At 43.8% G+C, this 23,587-nt stretch overlaps 1 protein-coding gene across 4 annotated transcripts in view; it reads left to right on the top strand.

Annotated features, from left to right (window-relative positions):
• Positions 1–23,587, top strand: part of LOC115354027 (AT-rich interactive domain-containing protein 1B-like) — a 199,753-nt gene that overhangs the window by 60,008 nt on the left and 116,158 nt on the right. For all 4 annotated transcript variants that reach the window (XM_030044176.1, XM_030044178.1, XM_030044177.1 and 1 more), the window contains exon 4: positions 4,032–4,136. In XM_030044176.1, coding sequence (XP_029900036.1) covers positions 4,032–4,136 — 105 coding nt within the window. The remainder of the gene's footprint in view (positions 1–4,031; positions 4,137–23,587) is intronic.

Below are 23,587 nucleotides of genomic sequence, written 5' to 3' on the forward strand. Positions count from 1 at the left end.
GATTCCAAGCCCCTCTCGGCACCCGCCCACCCGCGGAATGTAACATGTGATCCAGTGATGGACCAGATCCGAGTGGACTGGGTTTCTCCTCAGGCTTTTCGAGGTGGTTGGGGGGGTGGGCATTTTTTATTTTTAACATCTTCCCCCCTGTTCGGTGCAATTAGGCATTTAGAGTACCAGAATCTCTATTTAAACTGAAGGACCGCATTGTAACTTACAAAGATGCACATCGTTCCTGTTATCAAGCGTTAAACAAATTTGATCTATTGCTTCTGAATAATTCAATCCAAATGATTAAGTATTGTCTGTTGAAAGATGCAGTGATAACACAGATTTTCTAGGGTATATTTTATTTTAAATAATGTTTATGGTGAATAGACCATGCTTAAAAAAAGTCAGGAGAAAAATCACACAAGCCCTGATGCACCACACCTGAGCAGAGAAGGGCTGCCGTCCTCATCCTCGTCCTCCTCCGCCTCCTCTGCATCATCACACTCTTTGCATTCATCCAAAGGTAAATGGTTATATTGTGGAGCAAACAGCGGAGATACCCCCTCCACCTGTGCATGTCGAGGCAGCGAAACTGCGACTTCAAACATGCGCTCGACCATGTCTGTGGCTGCACTGTGGGCACTGTTGTATCTCCGCTCTGCAGGAGTAACATCATTTGGCAGAGGTGCCAAGAGGGCGAGGTGTCTGCTCAGCCTCCTCATTAAATGAAATAAAATATATTGTAATGAGGTAATGCAGTGGAAACACAAGCCCAAGTAGGCTGCAAGTAGATTTAAAAATAAGTTTCATATTTGCGCCCAAATTAAATCATACTCACTTGGCGGTACATACAGTAGTAGATAGATAGATAGATAGATACTTTATTCATCCCGAAGGAAATTCACAGTTTTCAGCAGTATCCACAGAGTACAAGATTAGGTAAATCAAAAATAAAGAATAAGTAAATCAAAAATAAAGAATAAAAGATGACCCTCAAGATCTAAAGATCTAAGTACCCAATGTGCAAAAAAAACAATGTGCAAAAAAAACAATAAAACCAGTGTGCATCGATCTATACAATGTGCATAGATGAGGGCAATGTGCAAATTTACAGTATAAACAGATCATAAATAAATAAATAGCACCCAGATGATAACTAGTGTGTGCAGTTCAGGGTTAAATGAGCTATTGTTCCTTTCGTAAATCAGGCGCAAGGAGCCAGTATAATAACGAGAATAAATCCTCTCTGCTCTCTGAGTGACACAGTTTAAAATACATACTCATCACTTCTAAGGCACTACATGTTTGTACCCTGGTGTCCACTTTCATTGGCACTCACAAAATCAATTTGTGCAGCACAGATAAATCAAAATTGTTACTTTTTACACACGCAGTGCCATTAGCACCACAAAACACCTTTCACAAATCAGGGGGATTATGTCTTTTTTCAGGTGGAACGGGCCAATGAAGTGAAATGAAGGACTCTGTTTTCGTGGCGAAGCGTAAGGTGTTAAAACCTGGTATTATCCTCGCTGGGGTGTGGCCATTTTTTTTTTTTCAGCTTTCAAAACCAGCATTATGTTGGTGATAAACAATACCCCGGTGCCATTTGTGGACAGAGGGTTGGCACAGGAGTTGATGCCACAAGTAGAAGGAATGCATTATTAACAGGTGGAGTTTGGGCGGACTTCAGCAAAGGCCAGTTAAAACAGCTTCTCCTATTCCCTTAACAAACAGGTCACATGAAGCTACACGAAGCAATGGCATTTTCTAAAGGAAGAGACCAGACCAGCTTCAGGGTCTCTTCTCTTCTCTGCATGTGCAGTCCATGCAGAATAGACCGATATGACTATGCAGCAAACATGAATATATTCTGCACAAATATGTCGCCTATTTGTCCCTTTTCAGAGACGCTTTCAGCCGGGTCGCTGTGTTTTCTGTGTATAATGATGCCAGCGTCATGCATTTGAGGACAGTCATTCACACAATAAAAGTGCAGTTCCAGCAGACTTCCTGGAATGATAAACACTGATGCCATCATGTTGTTGGCTGACTGTGGTTTATGGTCCTTACACAATTTCTTTAAATGAAACACTTACATTCAGTTTGTCATTACCGTATTAAAATGCACACAGTGACGCCACAATTACCGAATGCTACAAAGGCAACAGTCTTTATACATGATTTACATGTTTACATGACAGCAGAATAAAGAGACAACTCCCCATAATAGCTGCTGATCTGCATAAGAAACACACTTTACCCAACCGCTGGCAGGTTCCATGAAAATCCTAAACTTGCTAAAATGGCCCAAACTGGTTTAATGCCAGGTTAAACCAACGCCGCATAAACTAATTCTCCATATTATAACATTATACCCAAATAACTAAATACCCTAAAATGTATAGATTTTTATTTCCTATAGCAAAATCCTTACTGGAAATCTTTGTGATTTCTTCATGACATACCTTCATGACATCAAAGATTTTTGAACAGATTGAAATTTTTGAACAAGGTCCCTCCCTCAAGCTGCATCAAGCAGAAATATCTGAGGTTATCGAAGCAAGGCGTCATCAAAATGCTGCCTCACTCTGACTCTTGCCATATGACATTATTCTCCAACTATTAATAATTATCAAGGATCAATTTCTCAGCCAGGGGTTAGTTCGCTTGAGAACATTTAATGACCAGTGGGACCCCAAGTAACGTAAACACAGTGGAGATCTGGCTTTGTAATGTATGGCTCAAATAGAGCATGGCGCTAACAGTCTGTGTCAGAGTTTGATGCCAAAATATCATGATACTAATCACAAATTAGCATGTTCTACATTCTATATGTTTTTTTTTATTGCTTATAAGTGATTTAATTGACTAATAATTGGAATGTGGACTAAGACAGCATATTCAAGAGCATGTAAGGTGTTCAATCAACTTGGCTCGAGGAATTAATTTAATGATATCAAGGTCTTAAGGAATTTGGGAATTCCATGAAAATTCCGTAAAAGTATGGCGAGAGCTATTATTCAGCCTTGATGAACAATTTACCACATTTAATGCGACATTACATCAATTATACAGCATATTTGTTATTGTGAAGAAAAATGTTGAGCTACACGTTGATGTAACCCAGGTGACATGTTGCCCACTTACTGCAGCATAACCACACAACATGGAATTTGAAATTATTGTAACCTGTACATGTAGATATATATATATATATATTTATATATATATTTATATATTTAGAGCCATGTAACTGTGTCTACATGCGTGTGTGTGGGTGTGTGTGTGCAAGCAGCCATGTGTGTGATCTCTCGCCTCGTCTCGCCGATCAGTTATCACTAATCCCTCCACTCAGAGCTCTTTAACAAGTTGCCATTGTGCTGCCGACGCTTAACATGATGGAGGAACGACCTCCGCGGTGAATGAAAAGAAGACGGAGAGAGAGGGAGAGAGAGATAGCGAGGGAGGGAGAGAGAGAGGGCAACACCTCCGACAATGGGGAGAAAATTGGTTTACACTAGATAGGCTTGTGATTACAGAGGGGAAGAAAATGACTTAGGTTGAACAATAGGGCCGAGTGTGTATTGGGGTGTGTGTGTGTGTGTGTGTGTGTATGTGTACGTGTGTATGTATGTGTGTATGTTTCAAGGATTAGTGGGTGGTTAGGCCTGGATTTAGTTGAAATGAATTGGTATGGCGTGGTGTGTTGCTGGGTGTGTGTGTGTGTGTGTGTGTGTGTGTGTGTGTGGATTTGTATGTACTGTATAGGCCTACATGTGTCTATGTGTGTATTTCCTGTGTCTCTGTAATGCAACTTGATCTAAGTAGGAATCAGTGTCACTATTACAACCCAGTGGGTCCACTAGCACACACACACACACACACACACACACACTAAACCATCCAAGATAAGATGCTTAAAGTGTGTATTATTTTCATGTATCAGGAGAAATTAGTGTAATTTCATCTTGTAAAACTATATCCATTCATTGTTCAGTGGCGATGCCGACTTTAAATCTCTTTGTCGTTTTCGCCAGGAGACCCAACAGGAGAGCTACAGCGCCAGGGGTCCTGCCCCAGGGAACTCTGGGAAGGCCAACCACGAGGACGGCGTCACCCAGGACCGCCCCTCGAGCCTGCCGGTGAGTGACTGACATCGCGATCCACCTGCAGCATACAGATAAATACAACAGTGTACATCCAGCCTCACACACACACACACACACACACACACACACACACACCCTTCCTCCATTCCCTTCATGTTCAGCTGGCCCAAAACCTCACCACCTACACTGCAAAAAGTCAAATCTTACCAAGATTATTTGTCGTATTTCAAGTCAAAATGTCTTATTTCTAGTCAAAATATCTCATTACACTTAAAATAAGACATGATCACCTCAGAAATAAATTCTGCCAATGGAACAAGCAAATTTTTACTTGTTCACTTGTGTCACAAGTAAAAATTTGCTTGTTCCATTGGCAGAATTTGTTTCTTGTTTCTAGCAAATTTTCACTTGTTTCAAGTAAATTTTCACTTGAAACAAGTGAAAATTGTCTAAAGACAAGTTATTTCTGAGCTGATCATGTCTTATTTTAAGTGTAATGAGATATTTTGACTAGAAATAAGACATTTTTACTTGAAATAAGACAAATACTCATGGTAAGATTTTGACTTTTTGTAGTGTAGGCTCTCCGTCCAATCAAACAGCTCCGTTTAACCCCCGCCTTTTTCACTCGCCTCACAGGACAGCCACAGATTTGACTGCTCGTTTCAGACCTTATGTCCATATTAACACGCGGGCGCTGTGTTTTGACTGCTGCCCACACCAAAGGGGAAAAAGCGCCACGGCACATTAGCCTGTGGTACGCCAAGCATCGCTCCGGAGGACGCGCGCGCGGACACTTCCACGCGCAGAAAAGAAGTAGTTGCGAGCACACACAATCACGCGTGCAAACACACGCTCATCTTGGCATTTCGGCGAGCTAAAAAATCATTAAGCAGGGTGACCGGAGGAGTAATTGAGGAGAAGTGGCAAGGCCGTGCAAATCTGCGCAGGGAGGCAGATTTGGGCTGCTTCACTGCTTTGGCTAAACGAGTGAGGGTTCACTCTGTCTGTTGTTTCTCCCTCACCCGCTCCTCACTTCCTGCAAGGAGAGAATAAATAGACATTAACAAACGGCGGCAAATATTAGCGCTGCTTCAGGTGTGCGTCGCTTCACTTACAGAAATACTTCAAATGAAGCGTTCGGGCGCCAATTGTAGGGAAAGGTATTTTTCATGTAAGCACATTTGTTTCCTAAGTGTTTAACACGCGCTAATGTTTTACCTCCGGACTTTGTTTTGCTCCAAATGAGCCACTGTCTGTCAGTTTGCCAAGTGATTCCTAATGCCACACTTTCTCATGCACACACACACACATGCAAGGTCACACACACGCTCCCTTTTTTACTGCCTTCACTTTGTTTTCAGGCTGTCTTTTCCTTGTAACCCACTAATAGTACGTCTTCCGCCTTATCTCGGCATTTCCTTTCCTTTTACTTTCATTCTCTCTCTCACACACACACTCTCTCCCACACTCTTTAGCTCCCCCCCCCCCCCCCCCTTCTCCATCCTTTTCCTCTCCCATCTTTCTCTCTGAACTAGCATCATGAAAGGTTTTTTTTTTTTTTCCCCCTCGTGCTGTAAATGAGAAATTGCCTTGATGTATCAGTGTGTGGATCCAGAGGCAAGGAGCCCCTGCAGTTGTGGGGGCCGATCTATTTGAACCCCCACTGCACCTCCCCACCCCGCATTCCCTTACCACTTTAATCCCGGCATTTTACCCCTTGGGGTCCCCGTGTGTTTTCACATCCCATCCAAAGCGCGTGGCTTGCCGAGATCCTAATCGGCGGCGAGTTTTGATGGGTGAGAGAGAGAGAGAGAGAGACGCAGAGAGGAGCGCGAGAGAGAGAGAGAGAGAGATCGCTCAGCGTTTGCCAGGCTCTTCCAGCAAGCTGTCACGGCAGAGATGTAACTGTTTTCTCTCTCTCTCTCTCTCTCTCTCTCCCCGGCGTTTGATGTCAGATCTAAAGCTGCTGTCATCTTTTTTTTTTTTTTTTTTTTTTTCTTTTCTCTCTGTCAGGAGGGAGGGAGCGCGGGTCGGCAAAGTGTCATGTTGTTGTTTTGGGACGAGTCTGCCGTGTGATGTGGCGGGATTTTTGAAGGCAGACCAAAGGGAAGAGCGCTTTAGTAACTTATCACGAATGCTAGTCACGGTGCCCTTGGCTCTTTTCAAATGTAATGTATTGGAGGCACAACATGCATCGTAAGCCATATTACTACACCTACCTATTGTTACTGCCGCTGCTTGACTAAAACCACCATTACCCGCACGTGCCAATTACCAGAAGACAAGGCAGATGCTCATCACCGTGCAGCATCAGCATTGACATCAGCGTTTAGCACCAGCATTAGACTGACGTTCATGTTGAGCGCCAGCCTTTCATCAGCGTTGATGTTAGTGTTTACCGCTTCCTCTGTGTAGCAGCAGCACCGACTGCATGTGCCATGTGTTATTTTGTTGTTTCGCCTATTGAGTTCCTTGGACTTCTCGTTTCTGTGTGTATGTATGGTGTGGCTGAGGAAAACTGCTGTATTATCTTGGCAGGGATGTTAGCATTCACTATTGGTTTTACAATGGCTTAGCATTAGCATGTGCTCTCAGCTGCAGCGGATCTGCTCTAACCTGGTCGAGCCTGTTCCTCCAGCTCCTCAAGTGTGGCGTTAGGAGCCGGAACAAAGATGTTTTATTGAGAAGACGAGCCACTCAAGAGCAGAAAACAGCTGATCTTACAGTTTGCAGAAAGTGCGTATGTTTTATCACAGTGACCGCTCTGGTGCAGACATGACACAGGGCTCCACCTCCACACCTGCCCCCTCCAAAAAAAAAAAAAAAAAAAAAATTGCCATCAGAAGTCTGTTAAAACTACATTAAGTAAGTTTGGAATATGGACCTTGTAAAATCAGCCACAGTACAACTACATCGCATATGGACACAATTTAACAGCGAATATGCATGGTTCTCATTTCATGAGCCTGTCGGACTGGCAAATTATGTCCATATTTGATGTATGGCTGATGCTGCATAGACCGCATTCCAGTCTTAGTGAATGCGGCTCTATTACTACATTTGCTTTGCTTTCTGGTTTGTGCCTAATGAGCTATTTCTGACCAAACATACAGAATATTTGCAACAAAACGGCCACAGTTGACACTTTTTATTAGTGCCAGTAGATCCGGAGCAGATTCTGGGCAGCAAACTTTCTTGCCCACAGTGAAAGTGGGAACTATGGCTCAGTCTGTTTGTGTGTCTTCCATTTTGCTGTCACATGTGATACCTCAGACAGCCCTGCTTAGATCTTGATGAAACTGATTATTCTGACTTGCCCAAGGAGGGCGCTACAATTGCAGGTCAGTCCGAGGTGACATACTTGTGACTGCTTGAGCTTTTGGGACAACATGTTCACTGTTCCCTTGTTTCCTGCTTTGCTTGGCCATGAAATTTGCAGTATGTGGAAATAGAAGCAGAATGCGAGCTCTGTGTTGTTTGTCTGTTTGTTTGTTTTTTCTTTTCCCTATAGTAGTAGCACTCTCTGTGCTTCTAGCTGTAGCCTAACCTTGCCCAGGCAAACCAGTTCCTCCAGTGCCACAGTGAGGTGAAGAGCCAGGGCTTTCAACCCCCCCCCCCCCAACCTCCAACACACACACATACACACACTGTTCCAGTCACTACATGTTCCCCTGCTCTCCAGCGCTCCCCTGACAGCCTGCCAAGCTGCCGCACAGCCTCCCATCCTCTGGGACATGGGAGAGGATGGCCAGCCATGTGGAAAGACAGAGAGAGAGAGCAGGGGAGAGGAGGAGGAGGGTGTGTGTGTGTGTGTGTGTGTGTGTGTGTGTGTGTGGCAGAGGGGTGGGGGGTGAGTGAGAGAGAGGAGAAAGAGAATGAGTAAGAGAAAGAGAGAGAGAGAGGGAGAAGGAGAGAGAGGGCGTGAAGCGGTGAAGTGAAACGTGGTTATCTTTTTGTCACTTGTTCAGGGTGAGGGATGTTGAATTCAGGCTATGGGTTTCTGGCGGTGTTGTGTTATTCACACTAGCACGTGCACGCCCCCACGTGCACGCCCCCCACACACAAACACGCACACCCCCGACAGACAGACACAATTATTCTTGTATGTCTTTCAGTGCTCATTTGCCCCTCCTTGACTTATTTTCCATCAAACAAAAGGGGGAAATTGAGAAACACTATCTCTCCTTCACTGTCTCTCTCCTGTCCACCTTGCCCTCGTCTGTTTTTCCCAGTGTTAGGTCATGAATGATTGACAGGGCACAGCTGGAGGGGCCTGCTCCCCTCCCCTATCTCCCTCTTTCTCTCCGTAGCCACACACAATCCTCTTCACTCGCAAACACACGCACACTTCCATACACGCTCTCCGAGTGTGTGTTTGTGCTTTATCAGAGCATGTCAGTCAGGCTGCCTATACAGTATGTGCTCTATCTGTCTCTCTCCCCACCCCTAGGTTTTATTTTAGAGCACCCAGGCAGGCAGGCAGGCAGACAGACAGGCAGTGGAGTAATGTCATCCAGCAGGGTTAGATTCAGTCTCCATGCCACAGCACAGCAAACAGAGAGGGGCAACAGAGGCGAAGAGAGAGACGGGGGGATGAAGAAATCTTGGACGATGGAGAGAGGAGGACAAAGTGTACAAAAGGCATGGGACACATACTGGGGAAAAAAAAAAAAAAAAAACATACACGGCATTCAGTGTTGTTAGACTTGCAAAAAATGTTCAGATAAGTGCTTCTGTGGAATTTATCAAATACAGTGAGACGGTGCCAGATTAGTAAAAAACATATATTTAAAAAAAAAAAAAAAAAAAAAATCAAAAAATACATGTACAGTAACAAAAACCTTCAAGGCAACTGTTAAAAAAAAATAGTTAAAAAGCATTTACTCGTGTGTTTAATAAAAGCTTTTTAACTTTTTTGAAGAGGAGTTGCCTTGGATGGATTTTTGTTTGATGTCTTTATTGAAATATTTTTTAAACTGTACAAAAACTGGATTTTGTAAATGAATGAATGAATGAACGAATAAATGAATGCATGAATTTATTTCAAACATGCCTAAAAGAAAAAAAGAAAGATGTTGATAGAGTTCAGCTCTTGGTGACTATTGAAGTGACAGATACAGCATTAACACTGTATAGGCAGAACATATCCAGTGTATATCCAATGCACGAATACACCTCCATATATGTATATCTGTCTATCTAGATGGATAGATAGATGGATAAATAGACATAGATACTGAAGCATAATTCCAAACCTATTCTGTATACTTTGAATTTATATTTTTAGTATGGGGAGGGAGGATTGGCGTGGAGGTGGCAAAGAGAGGGAGGCAGGGAGGCTCGGAGACGAGATGTTCTCTGGACACTGCTGCCTATTCTTAGCACAGACAGCAACAGTGAAGGCCACAGCAGCTCCCTGCCACTGGTATGAACACATAGCAGCTCTGAGAATAGGAAGGCTAATCTGAAGCCCGCTTTCACACAACCAAGGAAACAGTGGAGGGCTCATAGTCATGTGGTCTGATTCCAACCTCCTAAACCAGTAGCGTTTGACTCATCTTTTCCTTATGGCAAATACTGGCAGCCCGTATGTGCTCGAGTCAAAATGGGCTCCTACAGTTCACCAAAATCATTTGAGACCTGCCGTAAGCATACCAGCACTAATACCAGCACTATTTTGCACGCACCATCCATCACCTCTGCCCCGTTCCACCACAGACCCGGAGAGCATGACGCAGCGAGTCGGAGGGGCCCGGCTTCATCTAAAATGCAGACGGGCTGGTTTTCCGCTTGTTTGCCGGCCTGTTTTCATTTGCTCCTCATCAATGATTTAGCGTGCACACACAGTTTCATGTACACACGCGGTTTTTGATCCTTAGCGCCGGGAACACGTGTTTGCTGAGGCCGTGGCGCTTTGTTGCCCCACTGCTTCGAAAGTGAGACGCACAGGAAGTGGATTTGATCTGCGGCGGTCGTTCACCCTGACATATCAACACCAAGCCTACTGACCTCGAGGATTCACACAAACAAACAAAACCCACATTGTGATATGAGGCTTGATATCATCTGGGATTGTGGATATCATAATATCATGATATGGCTTAAGTGTCTATGGTTTTAAAGGCTGCATTGCAGTAAAGTGATGTATTTCCTGAGTTTACCTGACTGTTCTTCTAAATATTCTAATATTTGCCTTTACCCACTTTGTTATTATATAGGAATTAATGATGATTGTTTATCAAAAATTCCATTGTGTAAATATTTTGTGAAAGCACCAGTAGCCATCCCCACATTATTGCTGCAATATCGATATTGAGGTATTTTGTCAAAAAAAAATCCTGATATTTAATTTTGTCCATATTGCTCAGCCCCACTAGAATCATCATACTGATGTGACTGTATGCATTAAAGGGTTAAACTGAACATTTATCAAGTGCTTTAGAGAAGATTTCAAAATAGAGATAGATATTGCGTATTGTGATATGGCCTAAAAGTATTATTACTTAAAAGCCATATCGCCCAACCATACTAGCCATTTTATTTTCATCCATCAGTTTTATTTCCAGGTATTTCTAGCTTCTTTTGAATCCCTGTAATACCTGCCTGCTCCGGTATTATAGCAGCTGAAAGGGATAATTCACCCATTTTGAAATATTTGATATTATTCATTTTCCTCCCAGGTGATATTAAGAGCACTGGTAATGTTACCTTCGTCTCACTGTTCATGTCCACTTCACTGTTTAATTTGATCATTCAGTTCAAGGAAAGTTACTTTAAGAAAATGTTATTTTTATTTCGAATGTTAAATAACCAAACCTGAAGTCTAATTTGCAGTTTATTTTAAGAGTAATTTCATCAAAAATATTGTGCATTGTGCGCTCAGTAATCATGTGTATTTTCTGTATACTTGGAAAGCTGATATTAAGCCTTGTTCTTTGGATTTAGGCAGTTATTTTGAAATAAACCTAACCAGTGATATCTAAATTATGGCAGGAGGTTAACAGTTAACATTTAGTCCATCCAACTATCCTTTTAAGTACTCGCAAAGCCTTGAGATGAATAACCAAATATAGTAAGAATCAAATTTGATTTTTTTTTTTTTCAACAACCGGCGAAGACTTTCAGCTGCATTGAAACTCCAAAACTCACAAAGCACAAAGCTCTGCTGTCTCTAACTGTTCAACTGGAGGACAGCTGAGGCGGGTTCGAGCCCCACGTGCTGGCGAGCACCCAGCCTGCTGAAGTGTCCTTAAGCAAGACGCTGAGTCCTGCGCTGCTCTGTAGATGACACTGCGGTTAACCCTCGCCTGTGCCGCCGAAAAGACACTTTCCCAGCAGGATCGATGAAGTATCACATTATTATTATTAAAACTGACCGCTGTGTTGGTTTTTGTGCCTGAAGCCTTTGACTTGGACTGTTTTGGCAGATTTTGATGGCTCCACGTTGTTCTACCCGAAGGCGACGCTGCCGTCCAGCGCGGGCTGTTGTAGTTAACTGGTTACGCAAGGCCGGGTAGCAGCGGTGGAGAGAGGGGCTCTTGACGGGGTGGGTGGCATGTTTACGCCCTGCGACCCCTCTTACTGATTGGCTGACTGACCAAGCAGGCACTCCTGTGACTGGGCGCATACCCATGTCCACTCTTACCCACGCACACACACACACACATCCATGTACGTCCACGCGTGCACCCGTACGAGCACGGTGTGTGACAGACTTTATGATTTGAGAAGTGAGGGGGAAATGGAGAGGGCTGAACTTGGTTAAGAAAACAACAGTCGGGTTCCACTGGCGCCTGTCCACCGGCCTCCCCTACAGAGGAGGAGGAAGAGGAGGAAGAGGGAGGGAGGACTGACCCTAGAAGGAGTGAAATGTTCCTGCTGTCCGACGTTCTTTATCCCTTGTTCCATCCATTCTCCTCCTCCTCTCATTGGTGTCTTTCGTCAACCTCTGTTTCTTCTTTTTTCCTCTGCCTCCCTCCAAGAGATTAGGACGAGTAGTTCAAATTCAGGACAAAGGAGGGGAGAGAGAGAGAGACAGAGAGAGAGAAGGGGGGATGGGGGGGGGCACTTTGGTGTCATTGCTTTCCATTAAAACGCCAAGTGGAGCTCACTTTTCTAGTGAGCTTCTTTTTTCCCCACCAAACTCATAGGATTCTGCATAAACTGGAAGGACTGCTGAATACGATTAGACGATTAATCCCTCAGGCGATTGCCAAAAAAATGAATCAATCATGAATTTTGATAGTTGATTAATTGTTTTAGTCGTTTATCAAGTAAAATGCCCAACGTTGCTGATTAGAACTCACTAAGATGCTTTCCTCCATTGATATCATCATGCAATTAATACCAAGGAAGCACTTTGAAGACATTATTTTGGGTTCTGCTAACTTGTGAGGGGCGTCTGTCATGTTTAGTGTTTTATAGCCCAAATCATTCATCAGAAACATATCCAATAGATTGATCGATAATCAACATTATACTTAGCTGCAGGCCTATGGGGGAAATTAAATGTGTGTGTCTATATGGGTGGCTAAGTGTGCATGGAACCTGTGGACTTGTATGCATGTATGTATAGATGTGTGTGTGTGTGTGTGTGTGTGTGTGTGTGTGTGTGTGTGTGAATCTGTTAGCATATGAGACAGCAGCCAGCGGGCAGAGCAGCAGCCCGTGTGTTTTACTGAAGCTGTAGGACACACAGAGCACCACAACACCTCCCCTGCTGTCCTCCCCTTTTCACCACTGTATGTCAGACAACACAGTGTGACAGTGTGTGAAGGCTGGGATGCCGGCTACATACAGTAAATGAGTCTGATGTGGCGTGGTTTCACCAACAGTTTGGCCTTTAGCGGCGGTGCACATTGTGTTGGTGGGAGCATGGGATCGCCATTAAATGCAAGCAATTATGGTTTATGTTGATTCTGGAACAGCTAAGAGGCGTTCTTAGGGCACAACACAAGTTATAAACAGGGGTGACACACCATTTTAAACCTTTTACGATGGAACTTGGTGTTCTGTGTGATTTGTCTCCCTCTTGTGGCAGTAAATTAAATGCTGCTCGAAAAATACACCCCCAGGCTAGTTAGCGGAATGCCTTTCAATCTTCACCTGCAAAGAAAAATGCGAAGAAAAAAACTTGTGTTGTAGAATCATCAGATTATCAATGGTATAAGTTTAATTATATGATTCCTGCAGAATCTGTGAAGTGTGGTTGACGTAAAACATGCAGAAATGTCACCTCAGATATCAGCTTTCCAATGTGTGCAATAATGCAAAATGCAGGGAGTTTTATTGGTGGGTGGTAGGGTTAATCATTGTTGTTTGAGCTCATTTGTCATTAGAATAAATATAACAACAGTTTATTAGTATGTAAATGCTCCATACTATAGCTTTAAAGTAGCTGTTACAATGGCCTCAAATGTTATTGTATTGTATTTCCTATCAGTTGGACAGGAGAGCCTGTCAAGTTTTCTCAGTATATGAATTTGGAAGAATATCTACTTGCTCGGTGGATATTCATCACAGTGAAGGTGCTAAATGTGGCAAATATTTGAAGTTGGGTGACATTTACTCCAAGTGAGAAGTGTAGTTTCAGTCCTGCTCCTGTACACATCACTTTTCCTTCCTGTTGCGCCTGACTCTTGAGGGCACAGCAGCCCGGCAGTAACACTACAGAGAGAGATGAACGGACATGATGAAATGGGGCCACAGAAAGAGAGAGAGGGAGCAGGATGAGAAAATGCACCACCTCCTTCCACCCTGCTTTTCCTCCCTTGTATCCCCCTTTTCCCCCCATTTGTCTCCCCTTAGCCTCGGCCCACCGCTCCTAACCTTTTTGGGTCTATTTTTACATTTTGTCCTGGATGCCCGGCTTCCCGGCGCGTCAGCTCGCCGAGGACGGAAAGGGTGGGAAGGAAGGAAGGAGCTGGCAGAGGGATGGATGAAGGGAAGGAGGGGTGGAGGGAGGAAGGAGCCAGTGGAGGAATATTCTGTCATCACCACGGCTCCCTCTGGCTGCTGGGAGGCTGAAATTACATCTGACTTTGAAGTTAGGGGCCAGCGTTGCTATAGCGACGGGGATGTGTGTGTGCATGTGTGTGTGTGTAAACTCCTTGGGAGGTTTATTATGCATGATCCACACTGTGACTAGTCCTCGTGGCATTACAGCGCTATTATTAATCTACACTCATAAGAGACCTGACTTTAGACACACCAACACACATATTCACATGCAAGTATTGATGTATCCACACTATCATGTGTGCATGCACTCATACACACATAGACGCATGCACACGCACACACAGACACGCACACACACAACCCATTTGGTACATTTCACAGCTGGAACTGAGCTTCAAGTTGTGCCTTTTAAAGATTAAGATAAAGTTTTCCCTCAGCATTATCTTTGAGAAGGTTTAGCTGGCTACACACACTCACTGCTTACAGGCAAATGTATAAGTGAGCACACGCACACACACTCACACACACACACACACACACACTCACGCACAAAAAAAGAGTATTTCAGATTCCAGATAGCTGCGTTTGGGTTGTTTGAGCTACTAATATTCCACCGAGTCCTGGAATATTTATGCCTTTTGTTTTATCAAACTCTGCGAGTGGAGAAGAACATTCTCAAAGTCGACAGAGATAAGATAAGATAAGATAAGATAAGATAGATATATAGATAGATAGACAGATAGATAGATAGACAGATATGCCTGTAAGGAACTGCAAGACCTCTGGATTAAAAACAGAAGAGAGAAGAGAGAGGGGGAGGGAGGGAGGGAGGGATGAGACAGAGTTGTAGAGGAAGGCTGGAGAGTTGGAGGGGGTGAAAATAATGTTCCATTAATGCAGAGCCAGGCTCATGCTGAGGGCCCAGCGCCAATCTGCATCTCCCTACAGTCTGCCTGCTATACATTTTTCATGAACGCTGAGCGGGAATTAGCGACGGATTGCTGCTGCAAATCGCTTCTCCTTGGTTGGGGGGCGATGGAGAGAGAAAGAAAGCGAGGGCGGAGGGGAGAGGGAGGGAACAGCGCAGAGGTAAAATACAGATGGGGTGATCGAGGATGATGGAGGGAATGAAAGAGAGCGGAGAGAGTTAGGAGCGCGCGGTCAGGCCTCAGTCCTCCCGTGTCTCCGGGGGCACGACACCGGCGATATCTGTCTCTCATGCATGTGGAGTTATTCCTTTATGTTGTCAGAGCTCGATTTGGTTGCAGCTCACCAGGGCTGAGCAGTGCCCTTGCAGTATACTCACAATTCTTATCAATAGCGTATTCACTCTCTCTTTGAATGTACAAGGCAAAAAGCAGAGGCTGTCCGCATTCATGACACGTCATTCAGAAACGACGTGTCCGCTGCGAACCGCGGCGAGCGAGCGTGAGTTTGGCCTCCACAGGTGGTTTGGACTGTGCGAGCGCTTTGAGGCCGACTTGCACCACTGCGGCGCAGATGCGAATGTGGGGGGAAAGGACCCAATATCCGCCTTGACTTCCTGCATCAGCATCAGGCATGCAAAGCAGATGATTGTAAAATTGTGTTCCCAAGGATGGCAAAGTCATTTTTCACATCTTGAGTGGTCGTGTTGGCTCATTGATAGTGTTGCAAAATTCCCGGAATTTTCAAAGTTGGAAAATTTCCATGGGAATTTTTGGAAATTAACGGGAATAAACGGGAATTTTGTGGGAATTTTCGGGAATTTATATTCACTGCATTCACCCGATCATATACATGTATACATAATAAACATTTTGGTTTGTTATAAGCAGATATGCATGCAAACATGTTACATTTTAATGAATTTCCAGGGAATTTTCGGGAATTTTCCCTAGCTGAGTCAAACTGTGTTAATTCAGGCATAGGACTGTGTGCATTACTATTGTTAAGGTGTGCATATGAAGTGGTTCAAACTACCCATTCAAATGCATAGAAATGCAGGAAATTGAATCGTGATGCTGATGTGATCGTCTGTCTCAGTGGAAGTGCTGTAGCCTAGTGGAGTATAGGCTACTGACTGATGATGATCAAATGTGCTCGAAATTATTTGCATATGTGAATCATCGTGCACAGGTGAATTTGCATTGAATCATTTAACATATTTGTTTACACCAAAATGCAAAGTTGACTGTTTATATTTAAGTTTTATTTCACACACTTGGGTATGGGGATGATGATTTTACAGTACGCTGGCATTGTGGCCTTTGGGTTAGAGGTGAGTCCTGAGTTCAGGAGATTAGGGTTTCCATTTCCAAAATGGTGATATTGATGTTGACATTCATTTTATTGATTATTGTTTATTTTTGCCCCATTCACCTTAAGTTAACAAAAACAAAAACACAAATTTCCAAAATTCCCAAGCTTAAATTTCCATGGCAACTTTTTAAAAACCTCATTCCTGAGCCGAATTTTCCCGGGAATTTTGAAAATTGAAAAAAAAAGTGACAGCAAAAATCTTCTGAAAATGTCCAATATTCTAGAGTGAAAATTCCCATGGGAATCTTCGGAAACTTTCTGGGAAATTTACCGGAAACTTTCCACCCCTTTGCAACACTACTCATTGATTACGATAGCAGCTAAGTTGAGGGTTAGGCATAAGTCGGTTATGGCTTATAGGTAAAGATAGATAGATAGATAGATACTTTAGTCATCCCGAAGGAAATTAACAGTTTTCAACAGTATCCACAGATTACAAGATTAAATAAATAAAAAATAAAGAATAAAAGATGACACTAGAGATCTAAGTACCCAATGTGCAAAAAAACGTGTGCATAGATGTATACAATGTGCATAGATGTGGGCAATGTGCAAATTTACAGTATAAACAGATAAATAAATAGCAGCAAGCAATATATACACTATAAACAAGGAATATATAAAAAATAGAAATATGAACAATTCAAACAGCAGAGAAAAAATAACCTAAACCTGAGGAACAACACGCTCCGACGGAGGTTCAGGGTTGGTGTGAAACCATGAGACCAAGTGACCGAACCCGACGCCCGGTACTGGGATTCAAGAACTGTAAAGGCTGTAGAGAATGAATGTGAGCCAATTGGTTGATACCTGCATCATCCTAAAAAAAAAAAAAATCAAAACCACTTACAAAGGCTCATGTAATTCTTCAGCGTAAGATTAAACATGAGTGTTACCAAAATTAGAGTTATCACCCAACAACAACTATTCGTAAGCTGCAGGTTCTGGGTGGAAATAAACTCCTCTGATGCGTTTTATGTTTCCAATAGCAGCCGCGGAAAAAATCGAGTGCTTTCACTTAGTGTTGTTTAAATCCCCCCTCGTCTCCTTTCCTCCCCTCTCCCCTCTTCCTCCTCTCCATATTTCCTCTCCTTGGCCTGTGCACCACATAGCTTTGACCCCAATCTCAGCCTGCCCTCGCCACTCCAATATAACCCACTTTCATTTTCCACCGGTGGCCTTGTGCTGCCATTACAGGCCCTGGCCGACTGGCTTACCGGCTGAATGGCGGCCTGACTGGCTGACTGGCTGGGTTACTGGTTGGCTGACTGGCTTACTGGCTTTACTAAATGGCTGTCCACATGAACTCTATTTCTGTGGAGAACAATTTTCCTGCGCGAGATTGACTTTGTGAGATTGGATGGCTTTTTTTTTTTTTTTTTAGTGGATACAGCCATTGCAACACACACACACACACACACACACACACACACTATGGATCCACACAACTCCAGATTTTTAGATCAATCATTCTGTAGGTGTTGCAGCCGAACAATACTTATGTTTGTCAGTGTTTTATCAGTCTATTCAAATAAGTAGCAAGGCGTTTTGGCATTTCTCAGATCGACTTTCATCCCCGCAGCTTTGTTTGCAAACTGCAATATGTAATTACAATTTGAAAACATAAATGCTGGAGCACTTTTTAAGCAGTTTCGGCTCGAGTCTGAACAATGCACACTCACACACGTGTATCTCCTCTATATTGCTCCGCTGTGGCTGTCAGACTGTGATGGGAGCGTCCTTATCCTGGCCCTGACTGACTGTATGTCTCAATGTTATTCCTCTAATAGCGGACCAGGGACACACTGCCACCATTTGGATGTCGACCGCCACAATATTACTGCTTTATAGGCTGCCGGATGGCCACAGAAATGTGTGTGTGTATCGCTATCAAAGTTGTGGGGAGAGGAGATTTTTTTTTTCTGTATGAGTGTGTGTGTGTGTGCGCGCGCGTAGGACCTATGATTGCCGCTGTAATCTGCTCTCTCCTGCCAGCCACAGTTATTACAGTTGTCGATATGGTGCTCAGGGCTTTATAGACACAAGCAACAAGACTCAGTGCTGGACACTCGCCAATGTGTGTGTGTGTGTGTGTGTGTGCGCGCGCGTGTATGTGTGTGTTGTGTGTGTGAACAGACATACTTTTTATTTGTTTTCACCCCTGTGTTTGTGCCTGTGTATGGTTCTTTTCTGTATGTAATTTAGCTTGCCTTTCATGTAAAGACCAATGCAGCAGCCTGTTAATTATTTTTGTCACAATGACCAAGTCCCACAAGTGTTTTTGTGTGTGTCTGTGTGTCTGTGTGTGTGTGTGGAGTGCGGTATGTACTGGATGACCCTATCCTTCATTCTTACATGCATGTGATATCTATCTGTGTGTGTGTGTGTGTGTGTGTTTGTGTGTGTGTGTGTGTGTGCGTGCGTGCGAGCATCTGTAACTTTTGTGTTATTAATCCACAGTTGGCCTTTGGACAATAACTAGCTTACATTGCCATGACTGGACCGCATTCATTCATTTTACCAACACATCTAATATCAATTCTGCTGAGTCAACTGTATTGATCTGCTATAAGAAATAAATAAAATGAGTCACTCCGACTTCCACTGAATCAATAAGAAACGGCTTGAATCAGATCATTTGCAAACCGTTCACAATTCATGTGAATGAACTGCCACTTTTTTTTTGGTCAGTGTGGTCAATTTTTTTTTTCTTATATATTTTCTTAATATATTCAAGTTATTGTGCTGTGTCATTTTTTTTCCACTTTTCCATTTCAGAGGGATATTTCTTCTGTTGTTTACACTGTTTATTCTGTTTTATCTATTTATTCTCTCTTGCACTCATTATTATTTAGCTCTTGTTTTTTACGCACTAGTTATATAGATTATATTTTAATTATTTAAACTGCCCCACAATTCCATCTCTGTTGTAATCCGGAAGCCAAGCAACGACATTTCATTGCAAAAAAACTCACTGCTGTTTTTTTTTTGTTTGTTTTTTTGTGCAATGACAATAAAGAAAGTCTAAGTCTAAGGACAGTGTTACATTACTGCACATGTTTATAGAATTTGGGCTAAAAGTACCGAAAGCACTGAATCATCGTCTTCAATTGCAGTTTACAAACTTGAAGTAGAATCGAATTGTTCAAAAAAAAAAAAAATGTTAAATCAAGTCAGCAATTAGTATGAATTGACCTGAATCTCTGATAAGCCAGGGATTCACAGCCCAGAGTTTCCATCTCCCTAAAGAGATGGAAAGATGCACAGAAGAGGAGGAAGAGGAGGAGAAAGGGAAAGAGAGGAGAGAGGGAATGTTGGGGCGTCTAGAAGGAAAAGAGTTGAAGAACAACAAAAATATGTGTGGAGGGAAGAAAAAGAGGACGGCCTGTTTGGGGAGATAGAAGAGGACACAGAGAGAGAGGGAGAGAGGGAGGGGAAAAGGAGGGAGGGGGGGCTGAGATTTTTGGCTGGAAGAGAGAGAGGGGAAGGAAGGAGGGACGGAGGTGTGGAGGGTTGTTCTGCTCTTGGCGCTGAGCCTCGGCTGACGCCTGGTGCTCGGCCCGCTGGCTTTCTGTTTTCGGCCCTGCCGGCTCCTCCACTACCGGGCCTTGGCAACGCTTTACAGCAGCGCCGAAACAAAACAATACATCTGTAGCATTTGCTCCTATAACACTTGTACAGTATCAGACATGCATGAAAACACACACTCGCACACACACACACACGGTGAGGGTCACAGACAGGCCCTGTTTCCCCTGTAGCAGTGCTCTTTTGGAAGTCTGTGACCATCTGTCAGACTTGGCCCGACGATTAAACAAATCCTTCTACTCTCTCTCTCTCTCTCTCTCTCGCTCGATGTGTGTGTGTGTGTGTGTGTGATACATCTCCAGGACCATGTGTGTGTGTGCTGATGCATGTGTGTGCATGCCAGCAGTGTGATATTAGGGTCTCCACGTATATCAGCAACCTGTGACTCCCAGCAGGCCCCTCTTCCAAGCTGTGTGTTGTGTGTGCACATGTGTTTGTTTGCACTTTTCCTTAATCATTTCTCTGGAATAAAAGTCCTCTCTCCAGATGGATGTACCACTGGAGAAAAAAAAAAAAAAAAAAAAAAACAATATCCCTGCTGTTGGGTGAAAAAAGTTTGTCCTGCCTTTTTCTGAGTTTAAGTTATAGTTGTTTTTTTTTTAAATGGCATCTCGGTGCCGACTAAATTCTTTTAATTGTTTCCTGTAAGTCGTGAGCCACGTTTAAGTCACTGGCTTCACTCTTCATCTACTTTTATTGTCGCTTCATTGCTCTTTAAGTAGTTTTAATTGTTTTAATTATCTCATCGCGGACAGAGTTTTATTTTAAGGGCCCGAGTTTGAATTGTGGCATGTCTGCGCCGCACTTGTTCCAGGTTAACTTTTTTATTTAACACGTCATCCTGTTTTTGTGCCGCTTACCTCGGTTTAAATGCAAATTTTTGTATGATTTGAATATGCAGCGGTTTGTTCCCTCTGCTGAGGAGTGCCACATAAATAGTCATTTTTGACCTCTGAGCCCACATAGTAGCAACCTTTCAAAATCCACTGAATAGTATCAAAGTGAATTCTACACTACAAGCATTTACCGCACCTGAAAAAGGGTGTGTGTGTCTGTGTGTGTGTGTGTAAATGTGTGTGTGTATTTCCCTAGACAATCTGAGGCACAAAAGAAAACTTTTAAAATCTTTCTCTAAATAGAAAAAGCTCCATATATCTACCCATCCACTACGACCAAACTTCACTCAGTGTAAGTCAAGTTTCACACACACACTCACACACACACACACACACACACACACACACACACACACACACAGTCAGGGTAATTTTGAAAGTGTCTGTGATAGCTTTGCGTAGCATTTGGGCTAATGGCATGCCGTGTGCTTCCTCGCAGGTCTGTGCATCCATTAGCAGTCATATTACTGCCACATAATGGCTTATTGGTTGGTGGAGGAAAAAAAAAATTACCAAGGAGCCAGGATGAAAGAGAGAGAGAGAGAGAGGGAGAGAGAGAGAGAAAGATAAAAAAGATAGAGAGAGACAAAGAGATGAAGAAAGCCATCCCTGGCAGGGCCTCCGAATTGAGTTACAGCTGTTATGATTTGTCATCTCTCCAGTCTTCTTCTCTCTCTTCTTTTTCATTTCTAGTTTTTCCCTCCCTCCCTCCCTCCTCCCGCCTCTCTTTCGCCCTCAGGGCTTCGGGGAGTTTTTTATCTTTCTAATGAGCCGATGATTCCCGTTTTTTTTAAGTCATTATCTCATTTGTTTGGGACGGAAGACAATATTTGTCATATTGTCAAGCGAGTGTTTGCATTTTGCATTGGGTTTTGTGTGTGTGTGTGTGTGTGCGTGTGTGTGTGTGTGTTTACGCTCGGTTTCAGCTTAGCGTTGGTGGTAGAAGTGGACACAGGAGTCATAGTTGTCGTTTGGCCTGCTGGCCCAGGCTGGCATATTGTACTCCCAGCCTTATCAATATGCAACATGGTGGGCGCTCTTAATTGCTTTAATTGAGTGGGCACAGTTGCAACACACACACACACACCCACACACACACACACAGGGTCTTGTTGGTATGTGCCATGCAGCGGTTGCTCCAAATATATTGCCGGTGTGAGATTTTGTCCAGAGAATGTGGGATCATGGTCAGCTCAACTTCTGATGAGTCATTCTGCTCCTACACACTCATATGCATATTCCATAAACACATTCACATGCATGCACACATGCGCGCACACACACACACACGCATGCGCAGTCGCACACATACACACACAAACATATTTTTTGGAAACGGGCGAAGTTTAAAGGTGATCCTCTCTTATGAACAGAATACATAAATATGCATAAGTCACTGTTACATTGGCGTGCATGTGTGTGCATGTGTGTGTGTGTGTGTGTGTGTGTGTGTGTGACTCTATGCACACCCAGACGCTATATGTACATTTATCAGCTGCTGCTTGGAAGTAACTCAGCAAGCGTGTGCTTACTTGCCGGCTTGGCGTGGCCTTGCTTCGCTTGGTTAGTGCATGAGTGTGTGAGTGTGTGTGTGTGTGTGTGTGTGTGTGTGTGTGTGTATTTGTGTGTTTGGGTGGGGGGGTTTAAAATGATGTGGAAATCAAATTCACCTTGAAGTGTCCTTCTCTCTCCCCTCCGCCACCCCCGTATTTTTGCCTTCGTCTTCGCTTTGAACGCACTGCAGCACCCAGTTCAAAGAGAACCGCCTCCCTGTGTGTGTGTGTGTGTGTGTGTGTGTGTGTGTGTGTGTGTGTATGTGTGTGTGTGTGTGTGTGTGTGTGTTAGGAGCATTGGGGTTTGAGATGGAGAGAGACAGAGAGGAGTGAGAGAAAGAGGGAAAGGCTCATCGTTGCACTCGTCTAACGCTGCACCCCCCCTCCCTCCCCCTTTCCCATCAAAGAGCAGCCAGGCTTAGAGGAGCACTCGTCCTTCTCTCTCTCCCTCTCTCTCTCTCTCCCTCTCTCTCCCTCTCTCTCTCCCTCCCCTCCTTCTCCTCCAATTAAAAACAACCTGGGACAGAGGGGAAAGAGGGAAGGAGGCTGGAGGAGGGAGGGGGGGAGGGAGAGGGCAAAACAAGGTTGATCAAGGGAAGGGAGAGAGAGCTTTCATTCAGGCCTTGATGAACTTTCACCTCTCTCCTGCTCCTATTCAGGACAGAGAGAAACTGGGGAGGTGTGGGGGGGGGCAAACAACAGAGGTGGGAACCTTTGGGCAGCAGCCCATTTTTCAAGAGGGAATTTTAATCAAGGGGCACTTGAGTTTAAGTGGAAACTTTTGTGACTTGTTTCATTTTGGAAGCCTCTGTTTTGTTCAGATGGGTCTTTTTTTATTATTATTATTATTGTAAAGAGCGCGTGCGTATGAGTTATTTTGCATTAGTTGTGTGTGTGCTTGTGTGTGTCTGTGCATATCAATGTGTGTGAGAGCATGTATGTGCACACACATACACACACACACACAGTCCCATTCCCACTGGCTGGCCCTCCATCGGTGATAGCAGGAGCTCTGATTGTGTGTCTGCTTTATCGAGCAGGCCTGTCGCAGCAGCCTGTTACATGTCTCACACACACACACACACACACACTGGGACGCTGGGGAGCCTATTGGAGCGTTTGACCTAAAGGTCACCTGCTGGGAGGAATTGACAGTTTCAGATTAGCGCTCGATATCTGATAC

The sequence above is a fragment of the Myripristis murdjan genome, chromosome 22, assembly GCF_902150065.1.
Source record: "Myripristis murdjan chromosome 22, fMyrMur1.1, whole genome shotgun sequence".
NCBI classification, from domain to species: Eukaryota; Metazoa; Chordata; class Actinopteri; order Holocentriformes; family Holocentridae; genus Myripristis; species Myripristis murdjan.